The 23,749-nt window shown below is 45.5% G+C and overlaps 3 protein-coding genes across 3 annotated transcripts in view; 1 reads left to right on the top strand and 2 right to left on the bottom strand.

Moving 5' to 3' along the window:
- LOC119407021 (b(0,+)-type amino acid transporter 1) overlaps positions 1–10,868 on the bottom strand; it is a 103,783-nt gene extending 92,915 nt beyond the window's left edge. Inside the window, exon 1 of the mRNA XM_037673851.2 lies at positions 10,628–10,868. Coding sequence (XP_037529779.1) covers positions 10,628–10,667 — 40 coding nt within the window. The 5' untranslated portion in view covers positions 10,668–10,868. The remainder of the gene's footprint in view (positions 1–10,627) is intronic.
- The window catches only part of LOC119407071 (uncharacterized protein C18orf19 homolog B), a 579,856-nt gene that overhangs the window by 360,978 nt on the left and 195,129 nt on the right, over positions 1–23,749 (bottom strand). The gene's annotated exons all lie outside the window — the stretch shown is intronic.
- Positions 1–23,749, top strand: part of LOC119407002 (inactive peptidyl-prolyl cis-trans isomerase FKBP6) — a 208,166-nt gene that overhangs the window by 83,002 nt on the left and 101,415 nt on the right. The window lies entirely within an intron of this gene.

Genomic DNA, 23,749 nt, shown 5'->3' with positions numbered 1-23,749 from the left:
ACGCGACGCCACTTTCGAGAAAACAAAAGAGAAGGAGGAAAACTTGCAACTTCGGTGACGGCCCTGTCGAGGTGTTGTGTTATCTATATGAGCGACAACACCTCTCCTTCCCACTCTCGTAGACTACTGCCATATCGTAAACCGTATCGTAAAACTATGCACATAGCAAAAAAAGAAAAAGAAAGAGGAGAGAAAGAATTACAGACGGGCGGCAAGAAGGGAACGCGTAGCATGCAAGCCCTAAATAATCTACTCGCTCTATTAGCGATGTGAACCTGACCCACGGTGACCTGACCACAGCTTGTGGTTATTGGGGACTAACTGCCACATCACTTCTGTATGATGGCTGCTCTCGTGCCCGTCTCGTTTGTTCTCTCGACGTCGGTCACAAGCGTGCACTTGGCTGTACACGTGCCTCGCATTCTTTGACGAGCTCCCGAGAAAATCCAAGCTTGCGCGGCACATATGCAGCGCATAGCGGAAGCAAGATCCCCCTCTTAACTCTCGTGCAGTTATCACAAATGCATACGGCTGTAATTCGCCGAACATACAGCGATTAGAAAATTCATGGTGCCCGCTTCGTCATGCGGGCCTGCCGACGCCTGCATGCGAGCGTTGAGGGGTCGACGGCCGCCATCTGGGCTGTCGTAAACGCCTTTCTATGATGGAGTGATTGTCGCCATGTTATTCCAGTATTTGATGACAGCGGGGAGGAAACACACGTTCCCGCGACATACACATTTAACAGAAGGCGTCAAACGCACACCTCCAGATTTGCCCATCCGTTTCGCAAATATTTGTCTTTCATTTACGTGGTGGGCACATCGCTAGACGCTAGAAATGTGGAGCGTGGCCACAATGGATTGTTTGCCCCTCCCTCCCATCCATTTCACTCACCATGAAGTTCTCGGTACGGTTTTGCCGTGACTCAAAGCTGTTTTCTCTATCAGGTATTGTAGACAAAGAGTTCTCGAGCAATAAATTGCTCCTACTGTTTCGGCACGAACGTCCACACTGCAGGACATAATTGCCGCTAAAACGACACAAAAACGCAGGAAAGAAACACAAACATGATACGACGGTCTTTCCTGTGTTTCTTTCCTGAGCTTTTGTGTCATTTCAGCGGCAATTATGTCATACAGCCTGCTAGGCCGTGAGCAAGTCGTCCACACTCGCCGGACGTTAAACAGCACTGGAGACGCCGGGCCGGCGAATTGAGCAGAATGCATGATGCGCTCTCCCACACACCTAGAGCGCGTACTGCCGTGGGCAAGATGTAATTAGAGTTACTGTATATGCTACCTTTAGGTAGCTACCTAAAGGTAGCATATACAGTGACTCTAGGTGTAATGAGTCTACCGCGCCATCTCTCGAGTCTGCCGGTTCGCGCTTGCTTCGCAAGGTGTTGACGGAAACACTTTAATCCGGCGAGAACTACCACAGAGGTCCCGAAATGCTCTTCCACGGGAACACAATATCGACACAAGCAGCGGCACTACAGGTCCAAGATGGCATTCTACTTGCACCGCGGTGTGCCGCAGCAGATTGGTGACGTTTGTCTACGTATGTATCCATGTGTCAGGTGTCGCGTCTCTTTACTTAACACCCTGGAAGACTCTGTTCACAGAAGTTGCGACAACCGAAAAGTAACGAATCAACAACGCTTCGCTTCTCAATAATTCCCAAACGCCACTGACGATGAAAGAAAACAAAATTATATGGCGCTGATGAACGTTCACAATGGGGACGAGCACGTGGGGGTATCAAGATACTGAACACAAGTATACTTACTGTGCTTATCAATCCTTTTTTAGCAATCCAGTTACCGCGCTACAGAACATAGGCTGCAGAAAAATGTGCTGATGTTAAAACAGGGTAATAAACATGCTTCTAGCTGCACTTCCCGAGTTCTACAGGTTCATTCAGGATATTCGCGCTAGATTCGCATACAAGTAAACACAAAAGTTATGCCGGAGCCCTTATCAAGACTATAAACTGTCACTGTGACACTGCAAGGCGCAGCCAGACGTGCTCACAGACATGCTGAGCTATCAGCCTCTCGTCAACATTTTTCCGCGAAGAATGAGTGACAACCACAAACACTGCGTCGTTATTAGATAAAATTATAATGGCACTCGTTTTCCGTCCACTAGATTGTTTGTGCACAGTCATTTTTGCTTTTTCATGAATACAACGGATTCTTATATGTAGAACCAACGCTAGAACATACTGCGTGCCAGCGCTCAGTAAATCTATCTGGGAAACTGGGTCCGTGTTCACAAAAACATCTTATGCTATAGGATTGTACGTAAGAGAAATTTTGAGCCAACCCTGGTGCTGTGAATGTTATCAGTGAAGGCGACCTACCAATGGTTAAGACGGTTAAATAAATGCGCGTAATCCTTGTTCGCGAATATCAACTTTCCTGTCATCCGTTCTATATATATATATATATATATATATATATATATATATATATATATATATATATATATATATATATATATATATCGTTTTCTACCCTACACTTACGCGTGAAGTAGTGAGAAGAAAGTAAGCACTGAAACATTGTAAACACGGGTACACCATGCGATTGAACTTTTCCGCAAAGAGCAGACGTTTCATAAAGATGTCCGTTTCACGACACCCCTCGTTAGAATGCGTAACTGATTGAAATGTCGATTCGTTTAGCAAGAAAAAAAAAGCAGTATTGATTAACCGCAGTCTCTCCCCAATATCAAATACAGGCAGGCGTCAATTAAGGACAGGGCGCGGCAGATATGGCATGGCTCAGTCACTGGAGGGCTCCGGATTAATTTTGATTAACTGAATTGTTATTATCTGATTATCGACCCCTTACGTATAATCAGTGCTGGGCAGTATCGAAGATACATGTATCTTAGATACCATCTTAGATACTCTTTGGGTATCTTGTAGCTTTATCGCGATACGTCTCGCAAAACAAGTATCTGTACCTGTATTTCCGATACATTCGATAATGTATCGTGCATCTTAAGATACAAGATACTGCTATCGCGACACAACCGTGCGGAACAATAATCGCTGGCCGAACTCCGCTCCTCAAGCTGGTACTGCGCCACTAAGCTATCTGAATAAAACTAAAGGCAGTGATTAAATTTTATCTTTCCGCCAGTGCCCTCCAGTGAGGGCAGAAGATGAGGCCTGCGCGTCCCTATAGGTGGAGCAGAGTCACGTGGCAGCGCTCCCGCAGTCCCGACAGAAACAAGCGTGCGGACGTCTTTACCCAGCCCACGTACCTTTTAAATGCGAAGCATTTCTTAGCGAACTTCTGCGACTTTGACCGTATCTATCTATCTGTCTATCTATCTATCTATCTATCTATCTATCTATCTATCTATCTATCTATCTATCTATCTATCTATCTATCTATCTATCTAGCCGCCTACGACTTTGTGCTCTCCTGGTCGCTTGGTTAATCGAATGTGCACCAAAATTGGTATGGCGTAACATGACTGTATGACGAACATAAATGACAAGTCATAACATGAAAATCATGACACGAATGTCATGTACAGCATGATTTACATGCTACGCTCATGGTGCGCTGGCGGCCGTTTCGCTAGCTTGATATACACCAAAATTGGTATCTTGTGACGTGACTGTGTGACGAACATAAATAACACGAATTAACATGAAAATCATGACACGCATGTCATGTACAGCATGACTTACGTGCCACGCTCATGGTGCGCTGGCGGCCGTTTTGCTAGCTTTATATACACCAAAATTGGTATCTTGCGACGTGACCGTGTGACGAACATAAATAATACGAGTTATCATGAAAATCATGACACACATGTCATATACAGCATGACTTACGTGCCACGCTCATGGGGCGCTGGCGGCCGTTTCGCTTGATTGATATGCACCGAAATTGGTATCTTGCGACGTGACCGTGTGAAGAACATAAATAACACGAGTTATCATGAAAATCATGACACGCATGTCATGTACAGCGTGACTTACGTGCCACGCTCATGGGGCGCTGGCGGCCGTTTCGCTAGATTGATATGCACCGAAATTGGTATCTTGTGACGTGACCGTGTGACGAACATAAATACCACGAGTTATCATGAAAATCATGACACGCATGCCATGTACAGCATGACTTACGTGTCACGCTCATGGGGCGCTGGCGGCCGTTTCGCTAGCTTGATATACACCAATATTGGTCTCTTCCGATGTGACCGTGTGACGAACATAAATAACACGAGTTATCATGAAAACCATGACACGCATGTCATGTACAGCATGACTTACGTGCCACGCTCATGGTGCGCTGGCAGCCGTTTCGCTAGCTTGATATACACCAATATTGGTCTCTTACGACGTGACCGTGTGACGAACATAAATAACACGAGTTATCATGAAAATCATGACACGCATGTCATGCACAGCATGACCTACGTGCCACGCTCATGGGGCGCTGGCGGCCGTTTCGCTAGATTGATACACACCAAAATTGGTATCTTGCGACGTGACCGTGTGACGAACATAAATAACACGAGTTATCATGAAAATCATGACACGCATGTCATGTACAGCATGACTTACGTGCCACGCTCACGGGGCGCTGGCGGCCGTTTCGCTAGCTTGATATACACCAATATTGGTCTCTTACGACGTGACCGTGTGACGAACATAAATAACACGAGTTATCATGAAAATCATGACACGCATGTCATCTACAATATGACTTACGTGCCACGCTCATGGGGCGCTGGCGGCCGTTTCGCTAGATTGATATACACCAAAATTGGCATCTTGCGACGTGACCGTGTGACGAACATAAATAACACGAGTTATCATGAAAATCATGACACGCATGTCATGTACAGCATGACTTACGTGCCACGCTCATGGCGCGCTGGTGGCCGTTTCGCTAGCTTGATCTACCCCGGAATTGGTCTTGCGCGACGTCACTGTGTGACGAACATAAATAATAGGAGTTAACACGAAAACCATGACACGTATTTTCCTCAATGACATACAAGACGATGTATGCAGCTCTTTGCTGGCTGCTTCGCATTACATCGATTCCCACAATGCGTGGGATCTGCCGGCTTTTTGTTTTCTCGATTTCTTTTCTGTTTAGTAGCGCCAATGCCACGATACTTGCTCTTAACCACTGTCCTGCGCCGCGTACTCCCATTCGTGCGGCGTCTATTGCGCAAAATTCTGATGTTGCTATAGTGTTGTTATTGATAATTATCTTGCGTCTTGCTTCGTAACAGAAATCTGATGCGTGCAAGGATGGTGTTGCTTGGCGTCTCGTGGCTTTTACATATAACTTCAGAACGGCGCAACAAGGAAGACGAAAAGACGAAAGATCACACGAACACAAGCGCTTGTGTTCGTGTGATCTTTCGTCTTTTCGTCTTCCTTGTTGCGCCGTTCTGAAGCCATGCATCTGTACCAACTCGCCCAGTTGTCAGTGCTACTCAGTTTTACATATAAGCTATTTGAAGGACCTCGTGGATGTAAGTTTTGACTTGCATGCAGTGAATTAACTTATACGCAAATCAGATTCTAACAACTTTAGCACCACTGGTACTGATGCTAGATATAATAGAGCAAGCGTTTACCTAACAGAATATATCTTGGCCTACCGTATCTTTTCTTCCTGCTATTATATTAAAAGCATTTATGAAAACATATTTTGAATGCTAGCACAAGTGCTTTCTTAGGTGTCCTTTTGCATCCCATGCATTACCTCTAGGTCTCTACTATTTTTTTTTACGGTCTGGTCGCTGCAGTATGTGTTTTGTAACGGGCTACCTAAATACAATGTCTGCTTTATTCTTTTGACTGTCTAATACTGTTTACATATTTACATGTTGCCAAAGCGATTTTGAAAACAGATATATAATTATGTGGGCGCGCAGTACAAAACATCCTGCTTACGGCTCAGTAAAATAGCGAAATTAAGTTTGCGTTATAACAATGTAAATTATTAGGAGCCATCTTAAAGATGTTAGGACGGGGGTTCGAGAAACGTTGTTATACCGAATGCTCTGTTTTTCCGATTAGCGTCCTAACGAGCCGTTTCAGGCAATTTTGCATAGGCACTGAATTTTCTATTGTCTGAACAGGTAAGTTGACGATACTTCATGCTTAATTGTCATAGCTATTAAGGGCACCGTCTGTATCGTGTTTCTGTACTCATTCAGTGCGAACGTTTGATGCGGAACCGCCTCTCTATTTTACTTGTGTTTGTTTTCCTGTTTGAGGCATTCCAAATTTTTTTTATTATTACTAATCGCCACGTAATCGGAACTATAGGTGGCAACAGCGCAAATAGCGGCGGTATCCCGCGACGCTTTGTGCAACTATACAATACGTATGAGACATTACTGGTTTGCACACGTTCTCTCGTGGAAGAAAAATTGTTAAACGACGGACGGACGGAAAAAACTTTATTAAGAAAAAAAAAACCACCTCCAAGGTTGCCTGAGAATAACCTTGTTAAACGATTGCACTTTAGTGAGTATATATCAACAAAGAATCCTTTACGTCAGCAGATAAGTAGAATATGACAATGCATTGCAGTTTTACGTCTCTACGTATACACCATGGCTCTCGAACTCACCTTGTAGCAAGCGGGCCGCAGTCACTAAATGCACTCTCGCAACAGCCAGCGCAGTAATGTAAAGAAGGTTGAGGGGGGGGGGGGGGAGAGAAGCGGCTTGAGTAAGATGGCAGTTGTTAGCTGCCATCTTGTTCCATCTTGTTAGCTGCCTTCGTGTTATATATGAGATATGGGAAGTCTTTTCCATATCTCATATGTAGGTCATTTCTGAAAGTAATTTGGAGTCAGGATTCGAGAAACATATCGTCTGAAATATCGAGTTTCTGTTAATAATAATAATCTCTGGGGTTTAACGTCCCAAAACCACGTTACGATTACGAGGGACGCTGTAGCGGAGTGCTCCGGAAAGTTCGACTATCTAGTGTTCTTTAACGTGCACCCACATCGCGCAGTACACGAGCCTCTAGCATTTCGCCTCCATCGAAATGCTAGTGGCGTAAGCAGAAAGTTTTTTTCGAGAGGTGCACCTTCTCGATCCGACATGGAGTCTGGGCAGATAAGTGCGGTCGAGTGTCATTTTGTGCTCTGTATACCATGTGCAAAACAATTTCGGGGGGGGGGGGGGCACAGGCCCTGCGTGCCACCCCTGGCTACGCCACTGCACGATGCGTAAAAAAAATTCTCTACCAGCGTTCTAGCTGCTGTACACCTGTCCGGTGATCCGGTATTGTGCCAACGGTCTTTTACGGACAAGGTAAAAGTCCACACCGGTTCTTGCGCTGTCGTGCGAAGGCTTCTTATTGAAGTTCTCGTGATTAGATGGCAACCCGATAGCTGGTCGACAAGCTGAGCAGCGACTCCCAAAATTGGCAAAAATACAAGCAAGAAACGCTGTCGCGAATTGTACAAAGAGCTGTCCTTTTAAGAAGCTAAAACAAACCCCAAAAAGTTGTTTCGGAAAGAAACTAATTTACTTCGAGCAAGAAGGGCAACATCTTGAAATAATAACAAACATTTCATTCTCTTTCTTTTACAGCGAAAGCTGTTATGAGATCATTTCACCGGCCGTTTTTGGCGCCGTAGTTTTCCGCCGCCGCCGCCGCCGGTGTCCGTAACCAGTATCACTCGAAATAAGAAAAAAAAACGAAATAAGAAAAAATTCCAGGATGAAACGAGGTTCGAACCTGGGCCCTCTGCGTGGAAGCCCAGTATTCAACCTCTGAGCCATGCCGGTGCTTGAAACTGCTTTGCAAAAAGGTCCTATACAGGCTTCATGCCGGGAAGGAACCACATTAGCATATGCAATATAGCGTGGTAGAAGAGTAAAATAAGCACCAAGCGTCGCACAACGCGTATTCGGTAACCAGGCGTCACACAATGCGAATTTCGCAACGAGTAGGTTGTTGAATGGTTCCAACCCATTACAAAGGGCTCTGCCATAATTCTTCGTCGTCATCAGGCACAGCATCAACAAAGTGTGCATAATGCCTTACATGCGTTTAGCAGGTACCACGGCTCTCCGTAGAATGACGAAAAATGGCACAGTGCCTGCTGCCCTACTTCTCAAAAATTTCAATGATTTATATCGTAGCGGGTTCCTCGCAAGTGCACTTGTATTGGTTGCCAATGAAGCCCATAAGCGCATGATCAATTTCCTCGGGGTCTCAGTAAAAATACAATGATTTAGAGCGTAGTGGGTTCCTCGCAAGTGCACTTGTATTGGTTGCCAAGGAAGCCCATAAGCGCATGATCCATTTCCTCGGGGTCTCAGTAAAATTACAATGATTTATAGCGTAGTGGGTTCCTCGCAAGTGCACTTGTATTGGTTGCCAAGGAAGCCCATAAGCGCATGATCCATTTCCTCGGGGCCTCAGTAAAGTTCTTCGCCCCCCCTCCCCCGTCTCTCTCCCACGTCAACGTATGTTATACAGCATGACGGGATAGGGAAATAGCGACCGAGCGTCACCCAATGCAAATTATATAACTGGTGGGCCGTTTAAAGCTTCCAACCCATTACAAAGGGCTGAGCCATATTTCTTCATCGTCATCAGTCGTCGCGTCAACAAAGTGCACACAATGCCTTACAGACGTGTAGCTGGTGCCTCGCTTCTCCGCAGAATGACGAATAATGGCTTAGTAGCTGCTTCCCAACTTCACAAAAATTGTGAGTTATGGCGTAGTGGGTACCTTTCTAGTGTACTTGTATTGTAGCCCCAAGAGAGCTTACAACGGGCTCTAGAAACGCCGCTCTTCCAGCTTTCGCTGTGACTGTGCTGCGGTTTCAGCGCAGGCTTGGCGTTTTTTATCTTTACTTTATTTTTCTCCTAACTATTGAGGAATGGAACCTGATACATTTTCGTCATCTGGTCTCACCTGAATAAATTCATAATTATATGCTCAATATTTCCTAAACAACATTTTCATTTTAGAGCTGTTTGTTTGCCTTCCTTCGTTTCAGATTTTCAATTGTGCCTTGCACGTATATTTCTTATGTTATACCTTGCCCTTCCTGCTTTGGCCATTTGGCCAGAGTATGATGTAAATAAATAAATAAATGAAAAAAAATGGCCACAGTTAAGAAATTTTCAAGCAGACATTTTCGTACATAAGCGTTTGCTGCTACTATATGGATTTATAAAAACAAATTTGTGAATGTATCGAAGTATCTTAAGATACAAATGCCAAGTATCGTATAGGATACAATTATTGCGGCAGTATCTTGTATCTGTATCTCAAATACTTCTTGCTTGACTATCTTGTATCGTGTCGCGATACAATTTCCAAGTATTTTTGCCCAGCCCTGCGTATAATGTAAGTAGACGTGCGTGCCTTATTCCGTCATTATCAAAATATAGTCGCTCTGGCTTACGATTCGACCCCGCGACCAATTTGAACCGAAGGAAGGTACGAGTCTGAATTTCAGATTAAACAGCACTTTTCGTTTGTCTCACACGCACGTTTCAGAATGCACAGCCTTCAAGCAAGACTGGAGAATTACACAATGCATTTCGTTAAGTGCTGTTTTTCGCTGGCTGGCCGTTTTCGTTTATTATATGTCCGACAATTCCAGCTTCAAAAACACATTTTATTAACACCGGGCCTGTTTTGTCTAATATAGTCTTTCTACCTCCGGTTATCTCGTTGGCGTGATGGGAGCGCTGACCACAACTTACAAGATAGAAAACATGCAAATGTACCGAAGATATATTTACGACCGTCACGAATTGCGCGGTCATGTCAAACACCTGTGCTGCTCCCAAAAGTCACCCTATTGGGAGTGTCCTCTTGAGGGTAAAGGAGGAGTCACCCATGCGCCGACGTATATTGCACTCGCGCTCGCTCGGTGCGTCTATAATGCGCATGCGGCGCGAAGATTGAGTGCACTATAAGTAACAAGATAGCTGTCACAACGCGAAAATCAGCTTTGTGCGTTGAAGCAGGGAGAAACGTCTTATGGACGCCTCCGTGGCATCGCCGCATTCGAATTATCCATGTGTACGGCGGAGGGACGTCTGACAGGTATTACTTAGAACGTTTCTAAAGATTAGTTACATCGGCTACTTTGGTCGTGAGCGTTTCGAAACAACGAACTGCGCACGATCGCCGCCGCCGATGTGCAAATAATATATTATTACGGCATCTTTTGCTCGTAGCTGTATCAATTGAGAAAAAAAAAGGGGGGGGGGGAGGCGTTGGAGTGGAGAGGGTGGAATATTGTTGTGAAATCTAAATTGACCTCGCTGAAATCCCACCAACCGCAAACTTTCAATCTGCTCGACTAGCTTCGCGCCACAGCACAGCCTTTAAGCACGCGGCAAAGGGTCGAACATGGCAACGGACACCGATCGAGGAGCGAGGTTTTGCGCAGTTTGTTCGCGAGATCCGTTTGCATCCCATCGTATCGGGCACAAAAATATATATATATATATATATTCGCTCGCATCAACGGGCCGGACATCCTCCCGTGCTCCATCCGGCGCGTTGTAGCCATAGCGTCGAACGAGACGGGCGGCCCACGTGGCTTCCATATGCGGACCCCGGCGTGGGAACTCTCACCTGGCGCGTAGTCGTAGTCGTATCCGGCGGTGGCCGACATGTCCAGCTTGAGCGTAATCCGGCCAGCAGGAGCAACGGCAGCAGGTACACTCTGATCGCCCACACGGAGCCGCGGGTCGTTGTCGATACGTGCCTGTCTTATACCCAGCGGCTGTGGTCCTAGAGCCGGGTGCTGCGTGCGCCTGCCGTGCCGGTTGGCCCTCGCTTTGCGGCTCCACGCTACCACGCGCGGTTATGTTCGCACGGGAGCAGACGATTTTTTCCTGGCGTCACGCTGGCAACGCTCCGTGGCGCCATCTGTGTCTCGTCGACAGACATAGGGCCTTTCGCTTGCGCGGCCCGTGACGTGCAGATGCGAGGGCTCGGGAAAAAATACTTTTGCAAATTCCTTTTTCTCGTGTTTTTTCAGAGGGCATAAAAACCTGAATATAAGTAACGTTATAAACTTACATAATGAAATGCAAGAAATTGGTGTAAACCATAGGAAAGTTAGGCTGCATATGGCGACACTTTTTAGTGTAAACATGCACGTAACATAATGTTTTATATCCAGCACCCGTAGCATCTTAAGCGCTGGTGTTATGTTCAATCTACATCATTTCTTCCACAGAAACACACTCTCAAAGCCCTTAGACACACGCCATATAGCCTGTCGTCGTACACAGGATCCGAACAGCCAAGGGGGGGGTTGGGGGGGTTCAACCCCCCCCCCCCCCCCGAAAATTTTCAGTTTTGCTTGCGTATATAGGCACGCACACATACAAACGCACGCACGAACATACATAAAGTATGGTTGAACCCCCCCCCCCCCCCCCCCGAAAAAAATTTCTGGCTACGCCCCTGGATCCGAACTAAGCGTATACGTAAAAAGAAAAGTATATTTTGTAATGTCCTAATATGAGTTTTAAAAAAAATTGCTTTGAAAGCCACGAAGGACGCTTGCCTAGCCTGTTAATGGATGTCTGAGTCACTATGCAGACTTTGATAATGCAGTGCAGCATTTCTGAGTAGCCAACGCATGAATATGCGTTTCTAGATGTAAATATGCACCACATTCGAATGGAATTCTATCTCATTTTCATAATGATGGAAAAGGAACGAGTCCCATCCTAGCGTAGTTCTTTTTTTTTTTTTAGGAAAAATCAGCCACTGACTTTTCTCTGCAAAGGGATACATTGACTTCGCTTTGTGTCATTTTAACAATTAGAAGCCCTCCACAGAAGTTCTTTTTTTTTTTTTTTACTGTCAGTTTCGATGGAAGTCTTCATGCTGTCATATTGCAAGGTGGTTGGCTGTCTGCCTGCCCAACTCCAACTAACGCAATTATAGACCAAGAACTTCAAGGTGTTATTGCTTCCGTCCCGTAAGTTAATTCACCATATTTTAAATGAGGCGTATAACTCCTAAAGATGCATTAGAGACACGTTAATCAATGCGGGTAAATTACGTTCCACAAATAAAGCAAATCCCTCTTTTTACCCCAAGAACAAAGAGAGCAGCTAATGAAATTAATGAATTTCGGTTCAGCTTGAAGTTTTCCGCAGTGGCCCGTGAGGACAGCCCACTGAATTTTCACAAAATTTCAATGGATCTACTGTTGACTGTTTTCAAACTATATGGACTGCATTCAGTCTACAATGAATTCTCTAGATTGAGCAAAGGCTCAACCTAGGCATTTCTAAAGGATATCTTGCGCAAACATGGCCGATTTACGAGAACAAGAATTTAAATGCGAAACGTCACTTGTTTGAATAAAAAATCCTCCAGATCCCACGCACTGTGGGAATCGATGCAATGCGAAGCAGTCAGGTAGAAGCTGCATAAACCGCATTATTTGGCTAACTGAGGCAAATAAAGGCATGTATGCATGTATGTATAATCTGGTATATACAATGGCAATGAAACGTATATTGTGGTATATACAATACATGACCTGGAATTTATGTTTGTTACGCACTCATGTCGTGTCATACCAATTTTGGTATATGGGCAGTGAATGAAACGGCCGCGAGCGCGCCAAGACTGCGTCGTGTAAATCATGCCGTACATGATATGCGTTTCATGATTTTCGTGTTAGCATCGGTCATTTATGTTAATTCGTCACTCACTCATGACATGCCATACCAATTTTGGTATATATGAAGCTAGTGAAACGACCGCACCATGAGCGTGGCGTGCAAATCATGCCGTACATGACACGCATGGCATTATTTTCATGTTACCGCCTGTCATTTATGTTCTTCATGCAGTGACGTCATGTCATACCAATTTGTGCATATATCAAGCTAGTGAAGCAAACGCGACTGCACCATGAGCGTGTCATGTAAATCATGCCCTGCATGAAATGCATGTTATGATTTTCATCTTACCACCTCTAATTTATGTTCGTCATGCAGCCATGCCAGGGGCGTAGCCAGAAATTTTTTTCGGGGGGGGGGGGGGTTCAACCATACTTTATGTATGTTCGTGCGTGCGTTTGCATGTGTGCGTGTATATATACGCAAGCAAAATTGAAAAATTTCGGGGGGGGGGGTTTGATCCCCCCAACCCCCCCCCCCCCTTGGCTACGCCCCTGAGCTATGCCACACCATACCTATTTTGGTATATATAAACTAGGTGACACGGACTCGACCGCACCATGAGGCGTGGCATGTAAATCATGCCGTGCATGACACGTACTGCATGATTTTCATGTTACCACTTCTCATTTATATGTTCGTTATACAGTCATGTCATCTCACACCAATTTTGGTGTATATGAAGCTAGTAAAACGACCGCGACCGCACCATGAGCGTGGCGTGTAGATCATGCCATGCATGAATTGCAAGTCATAATTTTTCATGTTACCACCTGTCTTTTTTGTTCATCCTGCAGTAATGTCATGTCATACTAATTTTGGTATATATTAAGCTAGTGAAGCAAACATGCCGCGCTCATGGAGCGCGGCATGTAAATCATGCAGTACATGACATGCATGTCATGATTTTCATGTTACCACCTGTCATTTATTTTCGTCCTGCGGTCATGTCATACCATACCAATTCTGGTGTATATCAAGCTAGTGGAACGACCGCGAGCGTTACATGAGCGTGGCACGTAAACCATGCCGTCCATGACATGCATATCACGATTTGAATGTTATGTCCTGCCATTTATGTTTGTAATACACTCTTGTCACGCCATGCCAATTTAACGAAACGGCCACGAGAGCACCAAGACCGTGGCACGTAAATCATACCGTTCATGTCATGCATGTCATCAGTTTCATGTTACAACGTGCCATTTATGTTCGTTATAAAGTCATGCCTTTTGGTGCATATCCAGTGAACAAAACGGCCACGAGAGCACAAAATCGTAGGCGACTAGATATAGATGTTCTGCGTTGTGGCTATGGATCATATGATTGTTGTTTTGATATGGCATGCTTGCAGTAGCAGCCGTGGAGTTTCGTGAACAAATGTTTGCGGCGTGCGAAAAAAAGAAATTATACGACCATGGCACTTTTTCCTGAGAAGGTTAGAGTCAAGTCCTCCGTGCCGCTGGAGCATCACCCGCCGGTTAAAGGAGCCATGACACCCAATTTTCGATCATATAATCTGTGTTATGTGGGTTAATCCCTGTGCGTTCACAAACAAGCTGGCGAAATTTTAGCGCGTCTGGTTGAGCATTTAATTTATAATTGAATATCTTTACAAACACGCGAGTAGAGAGTCGGGCAACACTGGCGCAATCGCGAATTGCAGCTTGATGTGAGGGCGTCTGCATTCCGGAGAACGATATTCTTTCGTGGTCAGCTGCGCGTGAAATCGAGATATTTTAGCGTTCTTCAGCTTGGCACTGAAACTGAGTCCGCTTTGCCGGTAGCCATTTTATGCTTACATCTACTCTCGATTACGGGAGAGCCAGCCATTTCTTTTATCTTTTTGTCTGTAAAATGAAGTTAAAGGAATACTAATAAGAAAGACGATTTTTTTCGTATTCGTAAATAACTCTATCACAATACCAAAAACGTACAGTGATCAATGCATGCGTGTTCAATTAAGCATTTCATTAGAAGCATGGGTGTGCCTAAATTATTTATTCTGAGCAGCTTTCCCGCCGCTGTCTTGAATCCATGACCGAGCGCCCCCCTCCCTCCAAAGCTTGTCGGATTATCTTTCAACGTAGGGGCCCGGGGGGGGGGGGGGGTCGCTTGCTCGGGATTTTACGGTATGCTCGTGCCGTTTGCCGCATATTTTCCCTCAGTGTTTCGTGAAACAAGCTCTGCTGTGTGTTTTCGCCTACGGTTCGTTACATTCTAGAGTGCATGTACTCTATAGTTACGTCAATGGCCGGATATCTGCTCGCCACCTTCGTTGCAGTTATTCGGCCACTTCTTTCGGTAAGTGAAATTAAGTGCGCCTGACTTTTCGTCATTACTGCTGGAACTTTTAGGGGCGAAGCACCTATAGGGTCTCGGTGTGTCGGCGGGCATCGTCGTCTGCTGTCGCCACGTGCATCGTCGTTGTGACGGTCCATTTGCTTGAGCGCAAGAGAGGGCGCCACCGTCTCAGCGTTCGCCGTGCTGCGAGAGAGAGCGAACGGCGAGCATTGTCTATGGAAATGCTCTTTCTGTGATGAACGCTGAACTACCAGTTCACAGGAACGAGAACGCGCCCTCGCCCGCGAGAGACAGCGCCGACGCAGGCAGCGTCTGCTAGCGAGTTTCTTGATTGAAAAAACCGACTGTTCGCGCTGCACAACCGTTCACCGGCCACCCCGTATACAGTGAAACCTCGGTGATACGAATCTCATGGGACCACCAAAAATATTCGTATCACCAGAAAGTATGGAAAATTAGCATGCGGTAAAAGAAATTTAGCTGGCGTACATTTTCATTTATTGTTTTTCAGGGCCGCAGCAACGTCAGGAAGAACCCCGAATGATTGTCAGTCAAGTTTTTAGATGTGGGCAATCATACCAGCACTCGTAAATATACGGCCAGTACGCGCGTATTTAATTAGTGGACCAGGTGCGTTGTGACCCGCGACAGCAGTAGCCCCTTCAGAATTTTAGTATGCTTTTTTGCGTGACACCGAAGTACTGCAGCGAAAGTAACAAAAGAAGTGCTTTGACGCGATGAATCAAGGCCACAAAATTACAGAACCACGGCCCTGTGTTATGATTTTGTTATTGTGGAGGTGTCGGGGATGTTTTTTTGGGAGATTTACGGCCGTGGCCGCACAAGTGCGACCTTTACGGTCGCGCATGTTGACGTTGTGAGGCCTGATTCCTTCGCCAAGACCGTCCTCGCCTTCTTTCGGTCCTCGTCCACCTTTCATTGGATGTCTGATGCACGAGGCAGGCACATGTAAACACAGTACAACGACAGCAGCCCGCGTCGACGCGTTAGAAAAAAAAATGCCCCCACCTTCCCGAAGGGAATCGTGAGGGAAATGCGAATGCATTTCTTGCGCCGAGAGTACACGGCGTAGTAATCGCTTCACTCTGCGAATCGCGGATAGGATGAGCCGTCGCTACAACAGTCTTCCATTATCATCTTGAATTTCGGCCAATCGGTGCATTGGAGGGCTCTGGAGGACTTGGAGCTGGTCAAACCTTTTATCCTCAGATAAGTTGGAATGTGGTCACTACCCCGCGCTTCCAAATCTGAAAACCAGTGCACTTTTCTCGTGAACGAGCGTGAAACAAGAGTGAGGTCCAGGCAGCTGAAGTAATTAATTGAAGAAAGTTCCGTGCTGTACAGTTCTGTTAATACTAGAATAAAAACAAGCGTGTGCGTGTTAAACGCTTCAGCAGCGCTAAAGTGCTGTCAGCCATGTAGCTTTCCTCAGTAAACCTATCAAATGTCCTACATTGGAGAACTGAATAAGAAATGCGGATGAATATTTGAGCACGCAGTGCACAAAGTGCTATTTGAACTCATCGTGCAGGAATACGGGCTTTCTTTTTTTGGGGGTATCCAGATGAACATGAACAAGAAGTAAATACTTAATTCAGTCGCGCTACAGCAGTGCGTAGTAGGTGGAACACAAGCTGAACATGTACAAATAAAAGAAGAAAACGTCATCCATTGCGAAAACGCCGACTGTTGCCGAAGGAGAGCAACCCCGTTCGTTGGCAGAATGCGCTTCTCTCACAAGTAATGGTAACGTTCGGCGCGCTTCGTGCTTTAATTAGAGAATGAAGAGTGCACATATTACCAGAAAGCTGCAGTCAACGCATTTTGTTTGCCGAAATCGGGCCAAATCGCTCACAATGAAGCGCTGTTGTGTGCGTTTGCATACGCGCCGACGACCGCCTATCCACACTGGTGCGGCGACGGTGCCGCCACCTGTAGCCCGATCTCGCGGCGAATAGGGGAAAGGCTTAAGTCAGCCGAGGAGGGGTTAGCAAAGGTAGTAATGGTGAACAAGGAAGCAAACGACAGCGGGAACAGCCCCGTAGTGGTAGACGCGAAGGGGGAAACAGGTTTGGAAAAGACAGGTGCAAGGGTCACAGGACCCACCTTCCGCGAAGTAGTTTTGGGAAAGGGAGGGGACAGCAGCAGTGGCACGCGCTATAGTAACCGAGGCAGTGGCCAGGTGCGGGACAGTCCAGCAAAAAAGTCGGAGCACGTAATAATCGCCGGGGACTCGAATTTAGTTAGATGCGCAGAAGCAGTCAAGGAAAGGGTGAGAGGCGACAAACGAGTTTTAATAGGGAAGTTCCCGGGACATAGGCTGGGATCAGTGATGAGACAGCTAGCGCAAAACTCGCAACTAAGGCTAATGGCCGTAACCTCGTGATAATTGCGGGAGGTCTAAACGACGTCTTGAATGAAGAATCAGCCGAACTAGCGACCACATTGGCGAAAGGGGTCGATGACATGCGCGCCATTTCCCCTCAGGTGCAGATAGTGGTATGCACAATACCGGAGGTACCGGTGCGTGACGGCAACCTGCAAAGAGCGGTTGTCGACACAAACAAAGAGATATGGCAGATGAGTCGAGAGAAAGGCATCGAGGTAGTGGAAATAAACAGAGAGGTGCACAGGTGGGGTGGTTTTTGAAGAGACGGAATACACTTCGATAGGAGGCGTGGTCATGAGGTGGGTTGGCGACTTGCAGGACGCGCAGTAGCTTTTTTGGGGGGCACGCGAGCCCTTCGGTGCCCAGGGTAGCTTGTAATGAGGAAAACAACCAGGGGGACTCTTGGACAGGCAGTATAGCGAAAAACCAGAGAAAAGGTAAAAGAAGGGAGAAGGCGCGTGTTGCAATTAGTTACATTAACATGCAGGGTGGCAGAAAAAAGGCAAAATGGTTAGAGATTGAGGGACAGTTCAACAAGGAACAGATAGGTGTTTATGCGGTTACAGAAACACACATTAGAGACTTGGAAGAGCCACCACATATTGACAATTATATTTGGGAAGGATGTAACAGGATCACACCAGAAAGGATAGGTGGGGGTGTTCGAATGCTAATTCATAGCAGAACAAAATGGGATAGAGTGAAACAAACGTGTTCAGAGCACATATGGGTTTCTGGCACAGTAGGTGGAAAGAAAACGTGGCTAGGTGTAGCTTACTTGTGGACGGGGAATAACTGCAGAGAAAAGAATTTGGAGATAGTGAAATGCATAAGCACCGATATTAAAGAATTTGGTCATGATGCCGAAATAATCCTTCTAGGGGACAAGAACGCTCACATTCATGACCTTGACGGATATTCAGACACCAATGGCAAGTTATCGCTATATCCCTGCGAGCAACATAGTCTTGAGATAGTTAACGTGGGGCCTAAGTGTGAGGGGCAGATCACGTGGGAAGTCGGAAACAGGCAATCGAGCATTGATTATTGTCTCATGACAGAAGGAATATATGACAAATTTAGAGAGATGAGAATAGACGAGGAAGGCATTAACAGCTTGGGTAGTGATCATAAACGCATAATATTACAAATGGGATATAAAACTGAAAATAAGAACATAGAATCAAAGTTTGGCAGCTTGTATCTAAATGACAAACGAATAACAAATATAGCCGCAAGATTCGAGGAAAAAGTAGACGAACTACCAGGCAAAGACTGGAAGTATAGTGAGCTGCTACATGTAATCACGAAAGAAATGGAAAAAGAGAAGAAAACTATTTGTTGGAAAGGAAAGAGAAAGCCAAAAAGTTGGTGGAACAAAGAAATCCGGGAGGCGATCGAGAAGCGACGTGAGGCATCACGGGAGCACAGACAGGCAAAAAAGGAGGAGCGGCCACAGGACGAAGTCAACCAAATATGGTAAATATATTTAGAGCAAAAATCCATTGTGCAGAAATTAGTCGAGGCAAAAATTAAAGGTGAGAGTGAACGCTGGATGAGAGATTCGCGAAAAGAAGAAGGCCGCGCCTATAGGATATTTTGGAGCCACCTAAAAGCGCTGGGTAGGAAGTCTGTCACAATGCAACAACGTTTGGTAGATGAAGGAGGAAATCAATTGGAAGGGTATGAAGCGCTAGGTTACATCCGAAAGATAACAGCCGATTCGTTTAAAAAGGTCGCCCAGGGGATTCCCCCGGTGAGTAAAAGTACGCAAAGGAGTGCAACCGACGAAGATGTAGTACTAGAGAACTTCAATTGGAAGAAGGCCGAAGGAAAAATTCCTAAGCGCACTACTCCGGGCTTAGATGCGGTTCCCGTCAGCCTCATTAACGAACTCGGACATAACACTAAAGCACTGCTGAAAGCCGTAGAAAAGTGCTTACAGGAGAGGGAAATACCAGACAGTTGGCCAAAAAGTAGAATGAACTTAATATATAAAGGCAGGGGAGAAAAGGATAACATTCGCTCGTATAGACCTCTAACCATTACATCGGTGCTATACAGGTTGGCGATGCAGGCAGTAAAGTTAAAAATAGAAGCGTGGGTAGAACAAAATGATAATTTGGGAGAACTTCAGAATGGATTTCTAATCGACAGGCGGTTAGACGATAATCTGTTTGTTCTTACCCAGTGTATAGAAATATCGAAAATAAAAAACAGGCCCTTATACGTAGCTTATCTAGATATCACCGGGGCATATGACAACGTTAATCAGGAAATTTTGTGGGATATATTGAAAGAAGTGGGCATAGGGGACGACTGTATACAGCTTTTGAGGAAAATATACCGAGAAAATACTGTTTGTATAGAATGGGAAGGAATAAAGAGCAAGGACAGCGTTGAAATTAGCAAGGGGCTGAGACAGGGATGTTCTTTGTCCCCGCTATTATTCATGCTGCACATGGTGAGGATGGAAAAAGCGCTAGAAGGTAGCAACATTGGATTTAATTTGTCACACAAACAGGTCGGCACGATGGTTGAGCAGAAGCTTCCTGATCTATTTTATGCTGATCATATTGTCTTATTTGCGGACAGTCAAGATGATATACAGCAACTGGCAGATATATGCGGAAGGGAATGTGAGGCTCTAGGACTAGGATTTAGTGCAACAAAATGTGGATTGATGGTATTCAATGATCACGAAGACCATGCGGTCCTTATACAGGGCCAAAAAATACCGAGGGTAAGCGAGTACAAGTACCTCTGAGTATGCGTAAATGAGGGGGATAGATATATGAAGGTACAAGAGAAAGCATCGGTAGCAAAGGGAAAGAGGAATGCTGCAATTATGAAGCACAGAGCTTTATGGGGATACAATAGGTACGAGGTGCTTAGAGGGCTGTGAAAGGGTGTGATGGTCCCGGGGCTTACATTTGGGAACTCAGTGATGTGCATGAAGTCAGAGGTACAATCAGGAATGGATGTAAATCAAAGGACGGTGGGCCGCCTCGCGTTGGGCGCTCACGGGAAGACGACAAATGAGGCCGTAAAGGGTGATATGGTATGGACAGGCTTTGAAGTGAGGGAAGCTCAGAGCAAAATGAGATTCGAAGAGAGGCTGAGGAAAATGAAGAAGAGTAGATGGGCAGAGAAGGTTTTCAGGTATTTGTAGAGAAAAAGCGTTGACACGCAGTGGAGAAAAAGAACTAGGAGGCTCACCAGTAAATACGGCCAGCAGTGCGGGCGATATGGCAACAAGGAGCATTAAGCGGAAGGTCAGAGAGGCAGAGAGGACTTATTGGATGGCAGCGATGGAAAAGCTCTGCAGTAACTACCGAAAGGGAAAAAATGAAATAAGGAGGGAAAGGTTTTATGATAATTCAAGGGGAAGCGCTTTACTGTGTGAAGCAAGGTCGGGCTGCCTTGGAACGCGTAGTTATAAAGCGAGATTCAGTAACGAAGAAGAACAATGTACATACTGCGGGGGAACTAAGGAAACGATGGAACATATACTGATTGAATGTGGCGATATTCACCTGCAGGTATACGTGTGGGCACGAGTCTACATGAAGCCTTGGGTTTTAGGGACAACAATGGAAAGCTGAACACGTCCGCGATAGAAATAAGTAAGAGACGGTTAGATTATTGGTGGCAGAAAAGTAGAGATAAAGTACAAAAATAAATAATGGGGAAAAATAAGGTCATTCTTCCTTAAGAGATGGACCGTGGATTTATATTTTTTTTGGTATAATAACATAGATTTAATCAATGTAGATAAGGTATTCGGCCAACATGAAACAAGGAAGTCTTTTTTTTTTTCTTCGAGCCTGGTGGCAGACATGTCACCGCCCCGTTATAAAGGGGACGCTCATAGCATCCAGAAATAGCGATCGATGTTAGAGCTAGTGCATCAAAGAAGCGTCATATATATGTAGCACACTGGGCATATATGGCTTAAAGAGGTCATGAACCACTTTTCCAATAATGATCTCCTCAGTATCGGAGTTTACTGCCTCCCGAATCGATTGCCGCAAAAATTTCTCGAATCTGTGAAGAATGAGCGGAGTTACGGGGGTTTGGCGCACGCTCTCAGCGCTTTCTCTCTTTTCTCGTGCCGACGAGCGCACTGAAGCTACACAGGGAGGGATGGCACGGGAAAAAAAAAATACGTCAGCGCGCGTCATGAAACGCGATCGCTCTCCCGCTGTGATTTGCGTGCGCGAGTGCGGCTACCGTGTACTGAGGAGTGCAGAGGTGCGGTAGAGGAATGCGGCGCCAGCAAGTGGCGGCACACCGTGGCAAGAAGCGCATCTGATCTGAACGCCGCTCTCGATTTTTATCGGCTATCGGCCAATGAGGATGCTATGTCGTTTGCGACGTGGATATGCAGATCGCGATGTCAACGGGCAGACGCCCCACCCACCGACGAGAGTGAGAACCGGCCTCTGTTTGAAAAGAGGGCGCCTGAGAAAACAGCAACTTCGCGTTCTGCTTGTAGCAGAGAACATCCTTGTAGCCTTTTGGCCTTTACGCGGCGCGCATGACTGCCATATTTGGCTGAGCAGTTCATGATGTGTTTTTTCAACAAGCCCAAGGGGTGCTTCATGACCCCTTTAAATATGACAGTGAATTCTTTGCTGGTGGTTGAATCTTGGTTGAACGCGAAACTATATATGGAGGACACGCCGGGGTTAATCGTAAGTCAGAGTGACTCGCCCTATTTCAGGTCATCTTGTTCTTCTGTGGGTTACAGCTCGTGTGTGGGTGTGTGCGCGTGCGAGCGAGAGCTTGCTTGCTTACAACAATGTCGGCCTGCCGCTGACAACTAAAGTGCAACGCTCTTTGTGGGTGAACTAAAGTGCAACGCTCTTTGTGAGTGTAGTTATAGTTGTCGTTTATAAATACATGACAGCATTTTATCACATCTGTAATTGGAAATCTGTCTTTAGAATTACTTGATGCTGTTATTTGTTGTAAATCATACCTTGCTTGCTTGCGTTTTCTTGTATACAGGTTTTCTTCACTGCTGTTTGTAATAGACATTGGGCCTCAGCGCCTCAGACCGTGCCAGCTAGTGTGGAAGCCAGTGCAGTTTCTTTTAGGGGACCTGGAGTGCATTCATGCAGAACTTGAATATTTATTGCTGCCGCGGCAATACGCCTGACCTTGTGTTGTCACCTTCTGTCGTTTTTTGGCCACATTCGATCGATTGCGCTTTATTCATTAATAAAGCCGCTTTTACAAGATCATGGGATAATTTATTGCTTCTGATAAGCATGATTATTTGTGCGCCATACACTAAACGTCATTTATGAAGTACGTGTTCATACTCTCAATGTTCAGTAGTAAACCAATGTGTTGGAATAGAGAAGGCGCTGGTTGGATATATGTGGTGTGCTGAAGTAGTTTTCCCAGCACATGGCACTGACACGTGGCACGTAGAAAATTTATAAATGCCACTGTGAGGACATGACTGGATGTGTTAGTGTGCTTGATTGGTCACCTGCACGACAACTGACATAGGAAATGGGAGAAAAACAGGAAAGAGCTCCCGTGGAAGCTCTTTTCAGTCCCTGTATTATCTAAATTTCTATGGTAGCTGTCAGGCTGCCAACCAAACATGCTGCAAAGACAGTTATAATAGCTTGTTTTTAAGTTCTAAAGCCATTACAGCAAAATTATGAAAATGTATAAGAAACGTCATAGCTTGATCTTGTCAAGACGTTTTTTTAAGGCAACTGTTAGCGTCACATTAGCACGGCTGTCCGACTGTCGGATAGCCGGCTACGGCTACAGAATGTCTTGACCAAGACATCGATGAGCCCTTTCAGCTAGCCATTCAAGACGTTTTTTAGATGTGAAATAGCTTCTTTTGTTTCATGGGTTGTTGGTACACAGTTTATTGAATCATTATAAACACAAAGTGAACATTTCTGCATGCAGAAAGCACTGCTTCGAAATAAGACAATCCTTTTAGAGCTACGCGGCTTGAAGCAGCAAAATTTCATGATTGGGCCTGTTTCACACCGTGGTAAACAAAGTTATATAGTGTCAAATCTTCGACTCACTAAGCTATAGATAATGGGCAGAGTGGTCAATGCCACTCTTGCCCGTTTGTATTTTCAAAGTACGAAATAAGCTCTGCATTTACAAACACGCGCCAGAAAAAAAGTTACACTCGAAGCAAAATTACTGAATGATTGTGGTCAGTATGCGTAGTCATGAGCAGAGTGAACTGGAACACTGAAATTATTTTAAGGGTCATGGCGGCTAAACATTGTTGGCAAGAGCAAAAATGTTTATGACACAAAATGCTCAAGCGAGCGCAAA

The sequence above is a fragment of the Rhipicephalus sanguineus genome, chromosome 1 (genome assembly GCF_013339695.2).
Source record: "Rhipicephalus sanguineus isolate Rsan-2018 chromosome 1, BIME_Rsan_1.4, whole genome shotgun sequence".
Taxonomy (NCBI): domain Eukaryota; kingdom Metazoa; phylum Arthropoda; class Arachnida; order Ixodida; family Ixodidae; genus Rhipicephalus; species Rhipicephalus sanguineus.
The sequence above is the reverse complement of the archived record's forward strand: the minus strand, read 5'-3'. Positions and strand labels throughout refer to the sequence as shown.